At 36.2% G+C, this 19,965-nt stretch overlaps 1 protein-coding gene and 1 non-coding gene across 5 annotated transcripts in view; both read left to right on the forward strand.

Annotated features, from left to right (window-relative positions):
* Positions 1 to 7,146: 7,146 nt before the first annotated feature.
* Positions 7,147 to 19,965, forward strand: part of LOC146474720 (acetyl-CoA carboxylase-like) — a 66,283-nt gene continuing 53,464 nt past the window's right edge. Inside the window, exons 1-9 of one of the 4 annotated variants that reach the window (XM_085116454.1) lie at positions 7,147 to 7,295; positions 9,677 to 9,767; positions 11,906 to 12,091; positions 12,557 to 12,676; positions 12,968 to 13,049; positions 14,429 to 14,527; positions 15,540 to 15,649; positions 16,839 to 16,949; positions 18,988 to 19,040. In XM_085116454.1, coding sequence (XP_084972580.1) covers positions 7,159 to 7,295; positions 9,677 to 9,767; positions 11,906 to 12,091; positions 12,557 to 12,676; positions 12,968 to 13,049; positions 14,429 to 14,527; positions 15,540 to 15,649; positions 16,839 to 16,949; positions 18,988 to 19,040 — 989 coding nt within the window. In that variant the 5' untranslated portion in view covers positions 7,147 to 7,158. Of the gene's footprint in view, positions 7,296 to 8,176; positions 8,467 to 9,419; positions 9,563 to 9,676; positions 9,768 to 11,905; positions 12,092 to 12,556; positions 12,677 to 12,967; positions 13,050 to 14,428; positions 14,528 to 15,539; positions 15,650 to 16,838; positions 16,950 to 18,987; positions 19,041 to 19,965 lie in introns of those variants that run through there. The other 3 variants (XM_085116451.1, XM_085116452.1, XM_085116453.1) reach the window with 3 other exon arrangements.
* Positions 19,802 to 19,874, forward strand: Trnav-gac (transfer RNA valine (anticodon GAC)). The gene has a single exon. It is a non-coding gene; the product is annotated as a tRNA-Val (tRNA).

Genomic DNA, 19,965 nt, shown 5'->3' on the forward strand with positions numbered 1-19,965 from the left:
AGTACACGGATAACAGCACATTAGAAAAGGACAGGAAGACAAAGCCGTGAAGCAATAAACCACAACAATTTAAATATTTTTCATTTTCAAACGGTAAACTTTATGACAACGATTAACCAAAATTTGAATAAGTTACAGAAATCCCTTGAATAACCCTGTTTTGTTTTGTTTTGTTTTGTTTTTTTTGTTTGTTTGTTTGTTTTGTTTTTATCTTTTATGTTGTTTTGGCGGTGGGAGGAAGGGTGGGGGGCTACAACACTGTCGCAACCTGACGAATCAGAGTCACGCAGACTATTCGTGAATGACCGATGTAAACTATTCAAGCTCAGGATTTTCAGCAAACCAAAGTGAGCTGAAATGGCAAAACTTGAAAAATATTGCCTCTCAATAACCTAATAATTGTATGCCATTTCCGGAATGTTTGATTGATTGTTACCGAAACTGATAATTGTTTTCCGCTTACTTTAATGGGCGCATGTGAGTTACTTTAATGGGCGCATGTGAGCATCTTGCTTCAAACCGCGTCGTTGTTCAATCACAAGTGGATCAGAATTAACTAGCTTCAAATTCAAACTTTCAAATCTGAAAGTCTCAAATTTGAACACATCTCTGGGACGGAAAATATTAGTGGGTTTATTGCCCCAAAATAAGCACCTAAATGTTTCACAGTCTGCATTAAATTTCATTTCAACAAGGAAGAAGTTTAGTCCCCGTATCTGAACTATTTAAACAATCCAGATCTCACTGGGCGTAATGTAAAACTATAAAGGAAGTTCTTTTAGGGCAATAATTTTCGTCTAACGTCAAACATCCGTTTTACTTCAAAACGCTTGCACTCTAAGAAGGCCCTGTAGATTTTTAAGGTACGCCACTATACAGACTAAGTATATTCCTCGTAATGATTATTTCCTCGCAAAAGAAAATTGTTAAAACGTACAGCAGTGTGATATAAACTACAGCAAGACATATCGATTGGGTAACATCACGAACCAATTAATCTCAGTTGCTGCTCACTCAAGGGCCATCTTTGAAAACGAGATTCTCATATTTTGAGCTCATCACATAAGATGAAATGAGATGTAATGTACAAGACCCCGCTTTACATTACATAAACAAAACGATTTTCGCTCATATTTGTTTTATCTTTTTATTTTCAGGGTTAACAGATCTTGTAAACAGGCCTGTAACAGCTCGGCTGCCGCAGGTACGCAGGGATTGCTGAGTAGAGTACTACAGTACACCCCGCTTTTCATACACCAGCTTAATACGGACACTCGCTTATTAGGAACACTGAGTTCAATTTGTCCGGACGAAAACCTCATATATTTTCTCTTACATTAGCCGGACAAACCACACTAGTTTTCTGTGCCTTGTATAAATTGTCTAATATTCAGTCCGTCTGCCTGAACCACAAACTGAAGAGTATCAGAGCAGAGCAAAGTCACAGATTATTTTACATGATTACGTTGTCAGCTGCGTTTGAAGCACTGCGGATCGGTTATTTTAGTTGGAGACCATTTGAATGAGCGTAAGGTTTTTTCGGTTTGAACTTAAGTTACAGTAAGACATTAAGCATCGTTCTGTTGCTTTTAAATTGCATGTAAACTGTCAGAAAATAATTTACTTACCACCTCGGACTTAAGCTGTGTACTCTTCCTTGACGTAAACCGACGCGGCGCTTGAAGCAAGGTAGCTGGAGAGATGGTTGCCCATTATTTTGAATGAGAACGGAAAACAATTGCATGGAAACACAATAAACACAAATTCTCCGTAAGTGACGTCGGTTGTTTAATGATACATAGAGAGGAAGTCGAAGCAACAAGCATGAATTGAATCCCTCAAAACAAAAAACACTTTCAAAGGCTTCTTAAGCTCGATTTAATCTTAAAGTGTCCACTGACGCACTACGATCGCGTTGCGTCGTGGCTTTTTACGGGAGGCACGCACTGTGGACGTTAAAAAAAATAGCCAAAACTGCAATAAATATGTCCAGAAAGTTTCATGGAATTGTGTGATAATAAATGAAAGGCAGTTCTTCATTTTCCATTGTAGCATTGATTCAAAGTATCCGAGTAAATGGTTTTAAATTTGATGACAAATGCGCAGAGTAGGAAAGGAAATCCGAAAACCGATCACTGATTTTCCAAAACGATGTTGTTCCCAAGAACACATCATAGACAAAATCGATGCAAGGGATACACATGCTGCGCGAAATAAGCTCTCAGGCATAGGAAAAAGCTAAGATTTCATAAAACATTTCTTTGTCTTTATGGTAATAGAGAAGACATATTTACAGTGCACACATTACTATGCACGTTAGACAGTCGGCACTAGATTCTATATAATAAGAAATATAGTAACCTCTAAAACGCAATTCTACGTTGTATCGGTCTCTGCTTCTTTTATCATTTATATTCGTTAAGCCGATCAGATCAACAATTGATTTAACGTATACCAGCTGGATAATCGTACTATAATTACTAAAATAAGAAGCTGCTTATAAACTTATATAGCCTACACTTATGTTAAGCACAGTTACATAAGAACCTGCTGAGGTTAATTTTGAAAACTACAGGTTCTTCAGTACTCGCGGGGTTTACTGTATCAATTTTCGCGATTGCAAAAAAAATTAAAGCCAAAGTGTACTAAATTTCTCGATTTTGTCAGTGTTTTTTTTTTCTTAAACCCTCAGTTTAGGATACTTGTCACAAATTAACTAAACATATCAGATTTCCTCTTGTACAAGGTGGTCTTGAAATTCCAATTAAAGTCATTGCTGAAATGGATCACTCGGCTAAGAATAACGAAATATTGGAAAGTTAAGGTGTGGTTCAGTCTAACTACACGGAGCCTACAAATGGGAACTTTGATGACTTACCAAGAGGTTTTTGGCCAAATTACAAATTGAAGAAAACAGTGAATCAGAGGAAGAGTGCTACTCAAAAACAAGACCAAAAAGATGTTCTCAAGAAACACCGCAAGGCCCGGTAACTCAGAACATTCTAAAAAATTATTATTGGTTTGTTATATGATGTGGGGATTAAATTTCGCGGAATCTTTTCCTTGCGCGTATATTAATCGCGATTATTTGGAAATCGGGACAATTAGTAAGAATAAGGTATCTTACTTGAGTAGGAGAAGGCTTTTATTTCGCTCAGAGATAAACAGAGCGAGAGAAACAACAAAACTTTCAAACAGAAGATGAAAAGCTTCAAAGTCCAATCTTTACACTTGTTTTCCTTCAGAAGCCAATAACTTTGAACGAGTCTTGAATTTCTTCTTGTGTTTTTCATTGTTTTTATTGCAATAAATGATTTCCTGATGAGTCTTGAAATTGCAACGTTTACCTCTCTCACATCACAAACGAGGTTATGATTTTTCACTAGATAATGCAATCATTTAACTTATAAGGACTTTGTCAAGCTGAAAACTTGGACACAAAAACTACTTTCGGTAATTCCAACTTCAGTAGTTTAAAACATCGCGGTACTGCTTAAGCCGCCAGCAAAACGACAATTATGAAATAATTATATTATCTGCCAACATGCCTAAACATTTTCAGGGCAATCGACCCCAGAAATTCAGTAGAGATATGAAGGTGTAGGAATAAACATGTACACCTACGACAGAAAATTTCGTTAATGAATTTATTCATGCCGAGGTTTCTGTGCAATCTTAAATGAAATCACAGCGATGCTATCGAAAACTTGCAAACTTGCTGGCTAGTTCATGTGGTAAGCGTGCCCAGATGGTTAGTAAATTCAACGAAATCTCATTTTAAAAATGGTGTTATACCAAAAAAATAGACCCTTTTCAAAGTGAAAGTTTCAACGTCGTTTTTATTAAATTTGGTCCTTATTGGGATACTGTAATCGTTAAACGGTATTTCATTGCCGATAATTACTCTCAAATATTGCGGTTTGAATGACAATAATTTTAGTGTGTAGTTATTCCATTTACTTGTGTTTTATTGAGAGAATTAAGGTGAATTGTGTAATGAAAGTCACCAACAAGAAACACTTTGCCTTCTTAGCTGGACTTCTTGGAACTGTTCAGATTATCCTTAATTTTGCTTTACAAGTGACACAGTTGAAACCGTGTTAGTCATATCTTTCAACGCAATAGTCTGTTGTAGACATAATTTTATAATTTTAGTTATGCTGACCAAAAGTTGTTTTCTCCTGGTACCAATTCAATGTGAAGCAAAAGTTTTGTTTTGAAGTTTGTTTTGAAGTGTTTTGAAGTGTTTCCTCGGAAACCGTACCAATGAATAGTTACGCCCAAATTGGTTTTTAAAAAGTACAATAGGTTGTTTATGCCTTGTCAACACATATTTTCTAAGTTTTTACCTTTAGTTATCTTGTTGCCAGAACATGACTGGAAATAACTTGCTTATTCGTTTTTTTGATGTAATTCCGCCGTGTTTCAGGTTGAATTTGTACCAGTTAACTTTTACCCTTGATGACTTTTAATCTATAAGTAATTACTGCGGAAATACCTATTGTACCAGATCTGTTGTACCAACACGAACTGTACTTTTTAATTAAAGCTATACGAGGTTGTAAGCGCGTGGCAAGTTAATTTATGGAAAAAGGAGGAACCAGGATTCGGACAAGAAAGTTGTGTTCTATTTTAAGTATCCGTTGTAAAGTGTTGTTATGTGATTTCATTTAATGTTTGATTTCTCTTGTATTTAGCCAAGAATGTTCGTTTGTAAAAGATGAAAATGTTCCTTGTGATTTTTATATTGATCTCTTCGCTTTGTTTTGTCCGGATCGTTTGGCGATGACATTAAAAATTGAAGAAGAAAGTCATTTCGGTCACTGAAAGTCACTCGAAGGAAAATATGTAAATTGTTTTAGTGCGCAAGCGTACTTTCGCTTAAGAACTACTGCGCAAGGCATTACGTTAGCCTAAATTTATGATTGATGAGATTTTGACAGCTGATTGACAGTTCCCGCCAAATCCCGCTTGGACGATATAAAGTGATGAGATTAATCTGTTCTTGGCCTTTACATCTTGATCTTGTCAGAATAAGTTCTATAGTGCTATAGTGTGATCAATAAATAACCAAAGGAACTGAAGACGTGGTTGTACTTCTTGAAGCCTAAAAGCGCGTAGAAATATTAGTACAACAATGGCTGCCGACGGAAAACTTTAGAACTGCCTGTTTTCGCCTGGACTATTCACGGATTTATTGAATTTTGGACTTTGATTTGCGTTTTAGGACCTTTATATGCTGTTTGTTTTGTAAAGAAATATCCCTTGGCATCAAAAGTTCACTTTGCAGAACTTTAGACACTACTGTGTGAAGCACAGGACAGCAACACATAACAATACATGAAGCAATAAACCACGAAGGTGGTACGAAGCCCTTTATACAGTTCCCTCAATCACCATCTTTGAGACAAGGCCGTACTCGATTTTCAATCAGTTACACATCGTTATCTGACATTATTAGAGCGTCAACAGATCATGGTGTTATCAGCAAAACCTCTGAGTCTCCATAATAGACATGATTAAAACTGGATCATTGTATAATGCAATTTCAGGGATTTGATTGGTTTAGCAGCCATGGTATATGAGCCATTTTGCAATGCTCCCAAAATAGCGACCATTAAGTTGTCTTCTGGTTATTCTTGCAAAGCAAAAATCAGCAAGAACTGGCAATATTTACTGATTTTTTTTAATAAAACAATTATTCCACTTGCGCTTGTTGGATATAAGATGTTTATAGCCAACGAGGAGTTAGTTATCATCTCATATCTAACGTGTTCTCGTCGTGGAATTAAATATTTTGTATGCATGCAGATTATATCTCAAGGAAGGTAAATGGTCAAAGCCCTCCTAGTTCATCTGCAGGACATTGACTCAGAGTACAGTACTCAGTTATTGTAAGGGGTCTAATTTCTACGCGAGTTAAAAATATTACGTTTCCTTCCTCATCTCCGTGTAATCTGCCATGCATTAACCAAGGCTCCAAAAAAATTAAAAAAAAATACGGGAATATTACGACCATAACGCTTCTGACATGCTACTAATTCCTCTCGAACTCATCAAATCTAATCGTGACAGTGTACGCAAAGCTAGAGAGGCATACCTCATCGACAGAGGTCAAACTATTGAACCCTTAGGTCTTAATAGGAGAGATGAGACATGAACATTTTCCACGTCTTTCATCTTCCTAAGTTATGTAATTAACTCATTGTTACGTATTTTGTTTTCGTCTACCACGTTGTAACGTTAGCTTATACCTATTTACCAGTTGTATTTTAAAATTTAAAATTGTAACGTTTTTGTTTATGTAACTTTAGCCTTTTTTCAGGTATCTATTGTAACTGTTTAAATTGTAACGTATCTTGCCACAGGGTCAGTCTCAAACATACCCTGAAGAAGAAAGGCCGTGCCTTTCGAAATATTGGAAAATATACTTCCCTGACCGTGAAAATCAGCCTTGCTCTTTTTTTAGAATTTTACAGGAGATCGAATTGAATTTTTTAACCTTCGTAACTGTTAGGTGATCATGTACGTCGTGCAATATTTCACGAGGGCGAAGTCAAAGAGCAATAATGATTATTAGCTATGATGGAGACGGAGGCCTGAGGCCATGCTGTCTTTTAGGGGGCCGATGTCCATAAACGAAATCGAATACCTTTCCTTTTTGTGCTCAGATCTTCAAGCACTTCGTGTACTAATCCTGAAACTTGGGCAGGACTTTATTTTCAAGGTTACAATAGACCCTTATCCCTCGGCAGCCATGTGGAGTCTTAGGAGAATAAAAAGCTTTGTACGGCAAGCCTTGCACTGAATTTGCCTCTGGCCAAGGCTTTTTATTCCCCCGAAACTCAACATGGCCGCCGAGTGATACGGGTCTATTCGATCCCAAACAAGAGAGTTCTCATGCTGTTTTTCAGTCTTAAACATCATTCGCGCACATGAGTTTGGCACGTGAAAAGAAAATGAACGAATCATCACATCCGAACAAGAGCCACGGCTTTGATTGTATTTATGGCTTTTACCCGTAAGACCAAATCGCAATCCCCCACCCCCCTTCAACCGGGACAGGAAACCCGAGCTTCACTGCCTAGAATAGTGCTGTCATTTCTGTCTGGTCGCTGGGCTTATGTATTTTAGTTTTCATTTGTAAACAAAGGCTGTATGACAGCCGAAGCAGGCCTTTTTGGAGCGGTCTTTGGACTGGCCATATTTCTGTATATTTTGTTTAATTGGCTACGTAATCGTCCACAGATAATAAACGGCCAAGGCAACTTGGAGAACCTTGAAAATTTTTTCAGGTAAGACAATTTGTGTGTGAAGATTTCACATCTTTCCTGCTATTCCTAGTACGCCTAACGCGTTAGTGATGTGGATGTTATACATCGTGACTAAAGAGAGCTTGATTTCTGTCATTCCTGTTACCACATAACCTACTAGCAGAGTCGCTTCGATCTTTCCTCGACTTACCCAGGAAAGATCGAAGCACAGCAGGGTAATTTACCACATGGCGCCATAGCGTCAATACACGTCACATAGCCCGTGAAAGGCTCGTCTATAAGTAGCGCCCCACCTTCCACCGGTGAGGTTATCGGCTCAGCAATGCAATAATTATGTTGTCTATGTTATCCGTTCAGTCTTAGGACTCCCGATCAAGAGTCTAAATGGCTGGAATACGCACGAAAAGGTGTCTTTTTTTCACCTTTGTACGGTAGTATGCGAGAAGCTAGCAAGATCAAACGTTTTAGTATTTAAAGGGGTCACAACAATGCTGACTGCATGTGAAGGTAGTAATTATATAAATCCAAGCAATTAGAAAGTGTAGCAAATGAACAGAAATTTAACCGGCAGAAATGAGAACGCAAATATGACACTTGCACTTCACGCCGGGAAAAAACATGAAGCTGTAAATTATAGGGGACCAGTTCGGTAGAGGTGGGTATATGACAGGGTAACGGCGTCAGAATTAAACCTTCCATGGTGTTCAACTTTATTGCGTATCCCCCCCCCCCCCCCTCTCCGGACGGATGAGAGCTCATGAGAACAAAGATGGTAGCTTTTGATCTTGGTCATAAAATAAGAAAGATTTTTTTACAGCCCCGCATGTCACGAGCACGTCTCATGCTCGCGAAGTGCTGAACTTTACATCTTTCTTTGATCAATTCAATGTAAATTTTATTTTAATCTCTTGTAAGTGGTGTACGTACTTTAAAATGAGAAAAAGAACCAAAGCCAAATTTGGCTACGCGACAGACTGGACACACGACTGTATTGAAATTCGTCACACGTAGAGCATTTGAAGTCCGGCAATTTTTACGGTAAATCAGTGTAGAATTTTGAACTGGTCCGTTGAGCATCTCACAGCTTGCGACCAGGATCCCATTTTTACATGTTTTTACGGGAAAAAACGCGTGAAAGAAAGCAGATAGAAAGAAAACAGAACGTGGGGAAAATGAAAAAGTCCAACTGCAGGTTAGTGGAGTACAAACAAATTGTCTTGAATAGCTAGGTTACGCAAACTGCCTTATCATGGTATTTTAAACGGTCTACAATTTAATGTCGCTCTCGTGATTTGAGTACAGTCAAACCTCTTCATTACGGACACCAAGGGGACAAGAAAAAGTATCTGTACTATAGAGGTGTCCGTTTTAGAGAAGTAGGCTTTATATGGATTTTGGTCTCTCAGGGACCAAGTGAACTGTCCGTAATAGAGAGGTGTCCGTATTTTAGAGGTTTCCGTATGGAGAGGTTCCACTGATTACCTTATATCGCATTGTATCTGATGTTACTTTTACAGACCAAGAAATTTAAAAACGAATAAAACAAAACGTCATAACGGGAAACTTCACTGTACGTTTCCGAACCTTCTAAATAGAAAATTGGTCTTGAGTTTCGCAATCTTGAATCCCCAGACAGCAAGGTACATTTCGTGTCTAATCGTGGTTCTCACGTATGTCACGCAATGTGTTATGAGGCCAAACTGTTTGATTTATCAGAGAAACGGAGGCCACGTTACGTTCTCAAAAAAGACGATCTTTCTTTATCCATTCAATCATCAAAATTGTTGCTTATTGGTCAGTTATCCTTTTATTTTAAATATGTTATTTATTTATTTAGTTATTTATTTATGTAAAAAAATTAAAGAAATAATTAGAAAGCAGTGGAAAAGATATTTTCTAGTTCATAATTTGACGGGTAGGTTTGTATTTACACTTTAAGATAGTTGAGGCTTTACAGTACAATGTAAAGTAGAGAGCGCTGTTGAGGCTTTTTAGTCTTCAGTACACATACATGTACCCGACATGTACTAGTTTGGCGAAACAACGAAAGTGAAAACATGATCTTCTGAAAATGTTACGTGACATGTTCAAAACAACTGGCGTTCACGTGTTTGTCACGCTGTGAACATGCTCAGTAGACAATGGATGAAGGAAGCGCATCAGACCACTTCCCTTAGGTCTGCGGCGTGCGAGCGGTTGTTCATTGCAGAAATCACCAAGTGACAACTAGTTCTTTTATCATTAGAAGTGATTCGAGGCCGAAGAGTCTCTAACTTGGACGTTTAACGGTTTGTATTTTCTCCGTTTTATTGCAAATAGTGATAAGTAAATTGTTTTGACAGCAAAAACAACATTTCAGCTGTGTTGTTGTGAACGACTTGTGTTTTGCGTTTCGTCCTTAGCCCGACGATGTCTGTCTCTGACAACGATTCAGACGTAAGTGAGGATGGAATTTCTTTGAAGATTGATTCCAAAGGCCCTAAAGACTACAATGTAAGTTCAAGAATTGTGTTTATCTTGTTCAAATGCAAGCTTTAATTCAGCGAGCAGGGACTTTTACGTAAACTTAGGTTAATAATAAGCTTATTTCAAGCCGTTCTAGAACGGAACCTTTGCGCTCTCTGCTTGGTCTTTTATGACAGGTGTTAGTTTTCTATTTATGGCAAATTTTAAGCTTAGCAGTTGCTCTAGAACTTGGCTTTCGTAGAGTGTAAAATGCCGGTTTGGTTTAATAGTCAACTCCAAATTATGCAAATCAAGACAGACTATTTATTGCTAAATCACTTTGAATACGCTTAACTATAAGCTTGTATATTCAGTTTATTTTACCTCCGAAATAAACATAATTCATGTTCGATTTTTTAAAGGATGAATTACGTGAATGTTATCGTCAGATATTATAAATCTGATGGGGCAAAGGTGAAATTTGCTTTGGTTTCTAGACAATACTTTTGGGGGTGTGTTGGGGGAGTGTGATTGTGCAATACGTAAAAGACCTTTTGCAAGATGAAAGCTCGATGCTGCCGTCATAGTTTAGTAAGTTTACTAAGAGAAGCACAATATAACGCAAATTAACGTGTGCTTAAATTTGTCAATATAGCTTTTCCTTAGGTTTTAGTCATGCTTTGACTAGATATTACAAAATATAAAGGATCATAATTTGATACGGTAGTCTGTTAAATGAGCTTGTACAGAGTGCTGATAGATGCATTGCACGGTCAGGCTAATTGTACACCAGCAAGTTTACCTTGAACAGTATGCATTTGGCAAGTCTTATATTCTTGTTTGTAGGACAAGATTTGTCAATAACATGATTTGGTTATGACAAATTTATTCCCTTGCGCATGAATGCCCTACATCGACATTGATATCCAGTTTAATGGCCTAGCTATCTCCTACAAGTCCCCTGTAGCTTGAGCAGTGGTAGAGCATCAAAATAAAATTACAAGCTGCACAACAATGTACAAGCTGGGCCCCTGCTATTACCTACGAACACAAAAAAGAACTGAATTAAGAGTTCAAAAACAAGTTTAATAATCCTCATTACAAACTTCTAACAATGTTTGTTGAGAGAATTTCTGCATGCCTGTACACATGTAATAACAAGACTGCACTTCAAACAAAACCTTAAATTTAAATGTAATTTGTTTACCCATGGAGCATCAAAGAGCTCTTTACTGAGAATTACTTAATTCAAAGGTGTCCATGCGTTCTGCTATCGTTATTTAGCCAGGTGTGAAAATGAGTACCTTTGACATACTTCTGGGGGTACATGTAGCTTCCCTGCGATGCACTAGCATTCCAAGCGGCAGGGCAGAGTAGCAATACTTGTAGTTGCCTCTGGATACAGAAACCAGTCCTGTGAGCCACTTAGACCTGAAGTTCAAGTCTACTCTTTTTCATTTACACTCTACCTTTCCTTTTCATGGGGGAGTTGGTACGGGTATTTTATGGAACTTTACATTAAAAAACTTACGTTAAAATTTCTTTTGATTCCAATTTTCAAATGCGTTTATCAGGAAAGTAGTGAGAGGAAATTGCCATATTGCACCTAATTTTTCGGTCCAGTTTTAATATTGTACAATGAGCACTATACTTAACACACTTACAGGTACAGTCAAACCCTGTTTTTACAGACACCGTTGGGACCAGAAAAAGTGTCCATATTACAGTGTCCTTATTAAGCGGGTTAATTTTAAGGAAAATTTATGGAACGGGACCAAGGAAACTGTTCCTAATAAGGAGTATCTATATTAAGTGTTTGTCCGTAAATTGGGGTTTCACTGTAGAGTATAATATTAGAACAGATTGGGTGTAATCAATATCATTCTTTATTATTTTTATTTCACTTTTCTACCACTTCATGCTATGAGAAATTCAACAAAACATCACAACAAAGGTATAGCTGTATGACGATCATTTTGTCTACAGTGTAACTTTTTGATTGGGTTAAATAAAAATTTAAACAGTTCGAACACTAAGCTTGCAACTTAAATGTAAGGACAACACTAACAATTTATGGGCTCATGTTTGGGATAGGTTAAAATCAAATCAGCTCATTATTGGGGGCTCCTGGTGCGTCTCCAAAATTTTCAAAGCAGTTATAGCAAGTCTGTTCTTTGTAATTTCAGATTGCCACACCAGCTGAATTTGTTAAAAGATTTGGTGGCAAAAGAGTTATAGAAAAAGTTTTGATAGCCAACAATGGTATTGCTGCTGTCAAATGTATGCGGTCTGTCCGACGCTGGGCCTACGAATTATTTGGCAATGAGAAGGCTATACGGTTTGTTGCCATGGTCACACCTGAGGACCTCAGGGTGAGTGTTGAGACACATGTACATGTACTTGGAGTAAGATTTCATGGTTATGAGCGATTTTATAGCTAAATAGTTGAATGTGTAATGTATTGAATTTTTCATTGCATATTACTTGGTTATTGCATCTCAACCCCACATACACGCAGAAAAAATTCCTACCGGTATTTAATTTATTTTTGCTGATACTATTAAACATTTATTTGACAATAAGTCTTTATGCTAAGAAGAAATCGAGAAACGATAAAAAATTGTACAAATTTTCTGATCAGGTGCTCTTTAAAATGCGCAAGGACGGAAGTACGTGTTAGGTGAAGGATCATGCAAAAAAGGCTCACCTTGTGTGACTTATACGGTCCAGAAAAATATAATTACCTGTAACTCTAGGAAGTCAATGAACATGCATGTATACATGCACTTGACGTTTTTCACAAATCCTGTATTTATTGAGAAAACTTTGCTTTTCAGGCAAATGCGGAATATATCAAGATGGCTGATCAGTATGTTCCAGTGCCTGGTGGAACAAACAACCATAATTATGCCAATGTTGAACTTATTTTGGATATTGCCAAAAGAATTCCTGTACAGGTGTGTTATCATAGTAGAATTTGCATTAACAGCTGACTGGTTTTGCGTAATATCTCACTCTTTATTATTTAGTGTTCTTCTGTTGTCATTTCAAACATGTGTAATGTAACTTCAGTGTTCTCCTTCATTCCTGATTTGTAGCATTCTGTCTTTTGAATTTCCTCTTTTTTCCTCTTTTTCGCATTTAGTCTAAATGCACTTATTCGGTTTAACTTTCGTTCTAGTTCAACTGTACCTTAAAAGCTTTTTGGCATTGAATTAATATTTATTTGTTTACTTTTTTCGTAATAGGCTGTGTGGGCAGGATGGGGACATGCCTCTGAGAATCCTAAACTGCCTGATCTCCTTTCCAAACATGGAATCACCTTTATAGGTAAATGGTATTGTACTGTATCTTTGCCTCTAACGTAGATCTCAATATTTTCTAATCTTGATCTCAACTAATAAACTTGTCTTTAAGCTTCGACATGTACAAGGGCTGCATGTCCAGAGTCAAAATAAAATTAATACAACATGAAACAATGACATTAAATATATATGTTACAAACAACATTTGATTGTTCTCAGTACTAGTGCTGATCCGAACATCCCACCCCACCCCTCCCTTCCCAGGTGGAAATGGAAGTATACATGTATGTATATTTATATGGTAATCGTACAAGTCGCTTATCTATCTTCTAGTGTTAGTGTGCGGACATGTTATTGTACACTTTTATGCAATTTATTCAATAGAAGGATATTTAATGTAGCTGATCAATGAATTTAGTGATTTCTGTGATACTCTGCTGGATTTGATTTTGCCATCTCTGTCCACCCATCAGTAAAGTGTCAGTTAAGTATTTGTTACCTGTCAGCTGACAGTTCAGGGAACTTGTTTTTTACAAATATATTGTTAGTACTGTTAAATTGACACCCCTCTGTATGCACAACAGACCTACAAAATCAGTCCCATCCATTATTTTAAAAGGGAGTTTAACTTTCTAAAGAAACTTTGGTGCCATGTTGTTGGGATAGTGGAAGCGAATACTTGGTTTATTTGTTTAATAACTTAAGGTAATTTGATCACCATAAAGAGATTCAAGTGCTGACGTTTCAAGCACAAAATCGCTCTGACAAAGGGCATGATCAAAAAGTCAAAACTTGAATCTCTTTGTGGTGGTCAAAATTAATTACCGAAAGACAAGTATCCATCCGTACATGAACATTACCACTCAAAAGTAAATTGGCAGTATGCAACTCTCATCTTGAGAGACAAGAGCCTCACCTTAAGACATGAGAATCATGTCTTGTATGTGAGAGTTGGTCACTGATGTGGAATTTTGGAATTAATTGTGGGCAGATTATCCTGTGGCTATAAGAAACAAGCTAGGATGTGCTGTTTTTCAAATGAACAGCTCTTGTTACTTATTCAGTTGGTCTGTTCGCAATAGTGGAATTGTTTTGTTTTGATTGTCATGCGAACAAGGAAATAACACTGATCATCTTTTAATTAGCTCAGCTAATTAAAATTAAGGGAGACGCAGTACTGAACATATATCCAGATGAACTTGTGTGGGCAGTAATGCTTCTGGTGTTTCTTTTAGAAGCGAGGAATTGATGACCAAATCCTAAAGCTCTTATTATATTAGTGCCTACTTGACACAATCAGCTATAGCACGATAGACACTTGAATTTTCCTTCATAATTTGCACTTGTAAGGTGTTATTAGAACACTCTGTACATTTGACTGTAAATCATCGTTGATTTCTGTAGGTCCCCCTGCCTCAGCGATGTGGGCTCTTGGTGACAAAATTGCATCAACTATAGTTGCTCAGACTGTTGGTGTACCCACCCTCCCTTGGAGTGGAACAGGTGAGATCTAAAACATGTAACCCTCTGTGTTTAAACCCACAAAACTGTTGAATACATTTACCAGTTTTTTTCTCCAGTCAGTTCTTCTCTTTTGATTTTTTTTAAAAAGCTTCAAGCAATGCTTTCACCAAACAGCATCAAAATAAATAATTGTTATTTTTGTTAGTTGTTCTAGCTAGGAATTAAGCCTAAAATAATTATTGTACATGTAAGCTCTACTTACTTTAGTTTAGCTTACTGTAGTTTATTTCATCTTTGTATTCTTTCTGTAAATATGTTACACAAATAAAATAATTTTATTTGTATTGTACTGTACATTGCAAACTTCAATTTTTAAAAAAATGATTATTAATGCCCACCCCCAGGAACATACTGTATAGTGTGTAGTAAATTTCTTCTAAGTTGGATCTTGCATGTTGTGTGGTTATCAAGGGGTCACTTCTCCATGAGTATTCTCACTGAAAATGAATCACTTTTAATTAAATACACACTTGCCCATTCCCTGAATAAGTTTTGCTCTGGAAGGATACAGTATCAACATGTATTAAAAAAATCCATTATTAATAATAAGTAATGAAAAATAATAAATAAAGTGTTTAGACTTCAGAGGAGGAGAGACTTACTTTTTGCAACCGCTTGTCTCCAAGAGAAATAATAATTAATATTATTACAATATAATATTATTAAATAATATTACATGACATGTACATGTAAGCTAGAGGAAATGATTTGAAGATCACATTTCAAAATGGTACCAGTTTGTATAGTCATACACTGTATATGATAATAAAGGCAGGTTTAAAAAAAGGTTGAAAGACTTATAATTATACTTAACAGCTGAAAACACCAATTGAAACCAAAAGTCTACTAGCTAGTTTGGAAAGGCTTATAGTGTCAGAAGGATAATTTTGCAGCTCAGGAATTATAAGGGGCTTAATATTTTGGAGAGCACAATTTCATTTCATTCTCAATGTACAGTTATGTAACTGGATATGGTTTGCATGGTTTACAGGTCTTACTCTTGATGAGAAGTCTGACGACATTGTTGAAGGGAAAGTTGTTGGGGTGTCACATGATCTCTACATGAAGGGGTGTGTACAAGATGTCAGTGAAGGCATCAAGGTGAGAAATTTATGTTAATCACTGCATGAATGTTCCTTACATGTACTTTAATTCTTTCAATACTACCTACAGTGTATAATAAAAAATATTGCAAACATCCTTGAACTTATCACTCACAGTTAATCCAGAAACATGTTTTCCAAACTTGAATTTAATTTTGTGTTGTTGTTTTGAAATGATGTCTAACCTCTAACTCTTACAACAAACGGGCAGCGTCCTTGGAGGCTTTTAAGCAGCTAATGATGAAACACGATTTTGCATAGATTTTTCTTAGTGTGCAAATGTTTTTTTTTTTTTTTTTTCTATCCTGTAATATTTTAGCCCAAAAGTGTTTATTAGAATCATATATATAGTAATTTTTTTCTCATACCACAAGTTTTTAGACTACAAGCGTTCATTGTAATTCATTACTTTGCTATAATAATTTTAGGTGTATACAGGGCCCCTCAGGATAACAGCCCTGCAGCTGATTGGCCCACCCTGTCTTAAATAAAGTTTACTTACTTACTTACTTACTAATTATAATTAGCGCACTCTCTTTAGTGTATGTCATTCTCCCTTAGAAACATTTATAGCTCTCCTGTATTTTCCTATCTGCATCTACATGTACACTGCAAAAGTTTTATAGACCGCTAACATACATACATATAATGCGTTAATGTATGTATTCAAGCTGGCCATGCACTACTAAAAAATTTCATGAAGTTCATTTTGCTTTGGTACATGTAGTACCCATAGCTAGAGGGGAAAAAATTGACAAAGTTTGAATGAGCAAGCCTTTAATGTGTTGTGCTGTTCATTGTTTATAAACATCCAAATTTTAAATGTAAGTGAGCAAAATGTACCAGCTAATAATATTACATAACTATTAATAATCAAAGATTATAGGGAGTGCATTCGATGATCTTGATTCCAGGCTAGCTCTCTCCTTTGCCAAGTTTTTGATATGTCATCCGCCACTGCGAAATCTGCGGGGGAATTGCCAGATATGTCTCCCAAGATCCATTCATTCACGGCAATCAACATTGTCCCGTACAATCACGACTCCAATCTGTATTAGGAGTGCATTCTTTCTACGTGTACGTCAAATGCAAATTTTCAGTCTATGCATGTAAGGCAAGGATGCTATGATATTGATAATGTAAGCTTGAAAAATTATTTTATTCTTACGTCTATTGAAATGTTTTAGATTGCCAGGGATATTGGTTACCCTGTCATGATCAAGGCGTCTGAAGGAGGTGGTGGCAAAGGAATCCGTAAAGCATCAAATGACGACGAGTTTACAAACTTCTTAAGACAGGTTTGCCTCCATTGAATCCTCCAAGATTAATTACTTAATAAATAATTAATAATATATTTACTACTAGGGGTGGCAAATGGTCCTTCAACACATTCCATGGGTCTTGCAAAATTTTACCAGAATTTTGTGAGTCTTGCAGTCACATTTTTTGGGCGGTATCTACATCTCACAGTCTTGACATTGAGCCATTGCGGAGTCTCAGTTTTTTGCAAGGCTAAGGAGGTCTCTGAAGTTGCAATTTGTCTGTTTGTTTTAATATTAAGGTGGCCGAATACAGTTCTTTATTGTACAGGTGTTAGAAGACGTTATTTGAAAACTATGTACTTCTGGGCGCCCAAAATTGATATGGTGTAAGACTAACTAAAAAAGAATGGATTTTTGTACGTCTTGTTGAGCTAAGTACCGTTTCCATGGCAATGCAGCGAACTATTAAACGTCCATATATTGTAGGTTTCCTTTATTTTTAGAAAATGTACTCATTAGATTTTTTCCATTTTTTGTATCCAGATAAACTCACAAAACACTGACACAGTCGCACTATTTTCATGTAATTTTAACAGACAGATCTCCTGTAAATATTGATTTTGCATTTTAATGTTTTGTGAAGATACCCTCTGTTAGATTTAGGTTTCTCTTTGTAGGCGAGTTACGCTTTTAGGGAACTATTTTCATGCCAAATTTTACGAAATTCTAATGAGCGGTTCCTTAGAAAACAGTTCATTTCCAAGAAAACAACCAGTCGCAATTTTTTGGTCAAATGCGCATGCGTGGCTTTAATTGGGTTTCATGGCAAAGTTGAAAAGCATGCAAAAGGTCTCGGTGAATGACTTTTTTGCTCGGAAAGAAAACAAAAAGAGTCCAGAAACAAGAAACTTAGTTATTTAGGATCAAAACTTACCTTTATTATCCCTTTCATGTGAAATTGAGGGATCACTTTATCGACCGCCGTATTTACGTACCACAACCCTAGCACGCGCTTGATAGCATCACTAACAGAATCTGTAAAGCGCGCGCAAACTGTGTTCGGCCACCTTAAATGATGTCTTCTCGTTACTAAGCCTAGATATAGAATTTTAATAAAGCAACTTTCAAATTTTCCGAGAAATAAGATTTAATCCTAAATTGTCTGAATTCCACAAAACTTGCTGCTAACTTAAGGCTGGTTTTTAAGACGTCGGTACTCGAATTTCAATTTCAAAAGTTTGAACGTCTCATGCATGCATTTGAAACACTTTTAAAGTCTCAGCCTCACAATTTAAAAAAATGGTTCACAAGGAAAAACGCTATAGTCTGCACTGTCTTGCCAATTTACCATTCACCACCCCAAGTACTAACATTAACAGTACTCACAGAATTTTGTTAACTCAAGTGGATGAAAATTAAAAAAGTTACATCTAGTACTGGTATTTGTGTGTGAAGAATTTCATGAGTTCACTTCTGAAGTCCAAAGGGCTATTAAAAATGGTCATTGGTACTAACAATTGTTTTTCAGGTCTTTTTTAATTACTTTAGACTTGGTAAGATACATGTACATGTATACATGTAATCTCTTCTCACATAGTCATAAATTAAATATTAATTTCCGCAAAGAAACTTTGAATTTACATGAAGTTGGCACCATCCTTAAGAAATCAGATTTTCTCAGACCATAACAAGATATGGAGAATGTATGTGCAGTAGCCAAACAAGGTACCATTCTCAAGGTTAAAAGACAAGAAATTATCTCCTTAATTTTCATTCATTTATAAAATGCAATTTGCAAGTGGTCTACACAAAAAGGAACTGATGCTTAACTGCATGATTTCTTTTGTTTGCAATCATGTGTGCTTCATTTGAGTTGTTTCAGGTTATTACAGGTTCAATGTATGATAAAAGTATTTTTCTAAAAAACTAGGTGCAGTCTCTGGACCATAAATTATAGAGCTTGGTTGGAGCATTTTGATTTCAAGGCAAAAAAAATTCACTTTGGCATGTAACTGATAATGCTGTGTAAATTATTAAACCTTTTAAATTAATTGTACATGTATCTCTCCTACAGGTTCAAACTGAAGTCCCTGGCTCACCTGTGTTTGTTATGAAACTAGCAAAAAAGTAAGTATATATGGCTTCCATGAAGATTTCATATGTTGACATCCTCTTTCTCCAACGTTTCTTTAACAAATATCTTGATTATTTAACAAAAATTCTTACAAATGTTACATTGTGCAATCTACAAAGTTCCAGTTAATCTCCCTAAAACATACATAAGTAGCACTTGCAGTTTTCATTCAGTAACTATGGTTGACATTTTTATGAAGTGAAGTTAAGTACAACTAGCACCTCTCCAGGTGCTGTTGTCTGCTAGGTATTTATTTATTTATTTAATATTTAATATTTAATATGTGGTTTCTCCACTCCAAATACTAAAATACAGAAATTATATAATTTTCAAAAATAGTTGCAAATATTAATATCTCTCTTGAAAGCGGTCCATCTTGCAAATGGTTGAACTTTTCAGGGATCACAACCTTGTATGAAATACCCCAACAATGTGACAACATAAAACATAGTGCAAGTCCAAAATTGTTTCCCAAAACTGCTTGCAGACCAGTTTAAGTGCACTCTGCCTAGAATATATGTCACTCTATCATTTGCATGCACTCCCTGATTTCTATTAAATATTGTTCCTTTTGGCTTTCACAATAAGAACAATTTAGACATTGCCCAACACAATTAATTATTATTAAATGTAAATTTATGAAACATATAATTATTATGAACTGCGGATGAAAGAGCAAATAGGAGAAAGATTCTTGCAGTTACTATGCAACTTAAGCAGTTGCGAAAAGAAAGCCTGAAAAAATTTTTTTTTTGGCTTGATAGCTCAGTTGGTAGAGCACTGCACCGACATCGCAAATGTCATGGGTTCAAATCCCATTCAAGCCAAAAATTTTTTTAGACTTTCTTTTCACAACTGCTTAAGTTGCATAGTAACTGCAATGATGTTTCTCCTATTTGATAATTATTATTAATAATT

This window comes from Pavona decussata, unplaced genomic scaffold, assembly GCF_977016875.1.
Source record: "Pavona decussata unplaced genomic scaffold, jaPavDecu1.1 SCAFFOLD_87, whole genome shotgun sequence".
NCBI classification, from domain to species: Eukaryota; Metazoa; Cnidaria; class Anthozoa; order Scleractinia; family Agariciidae; genus Pavona; species Pavona decussata.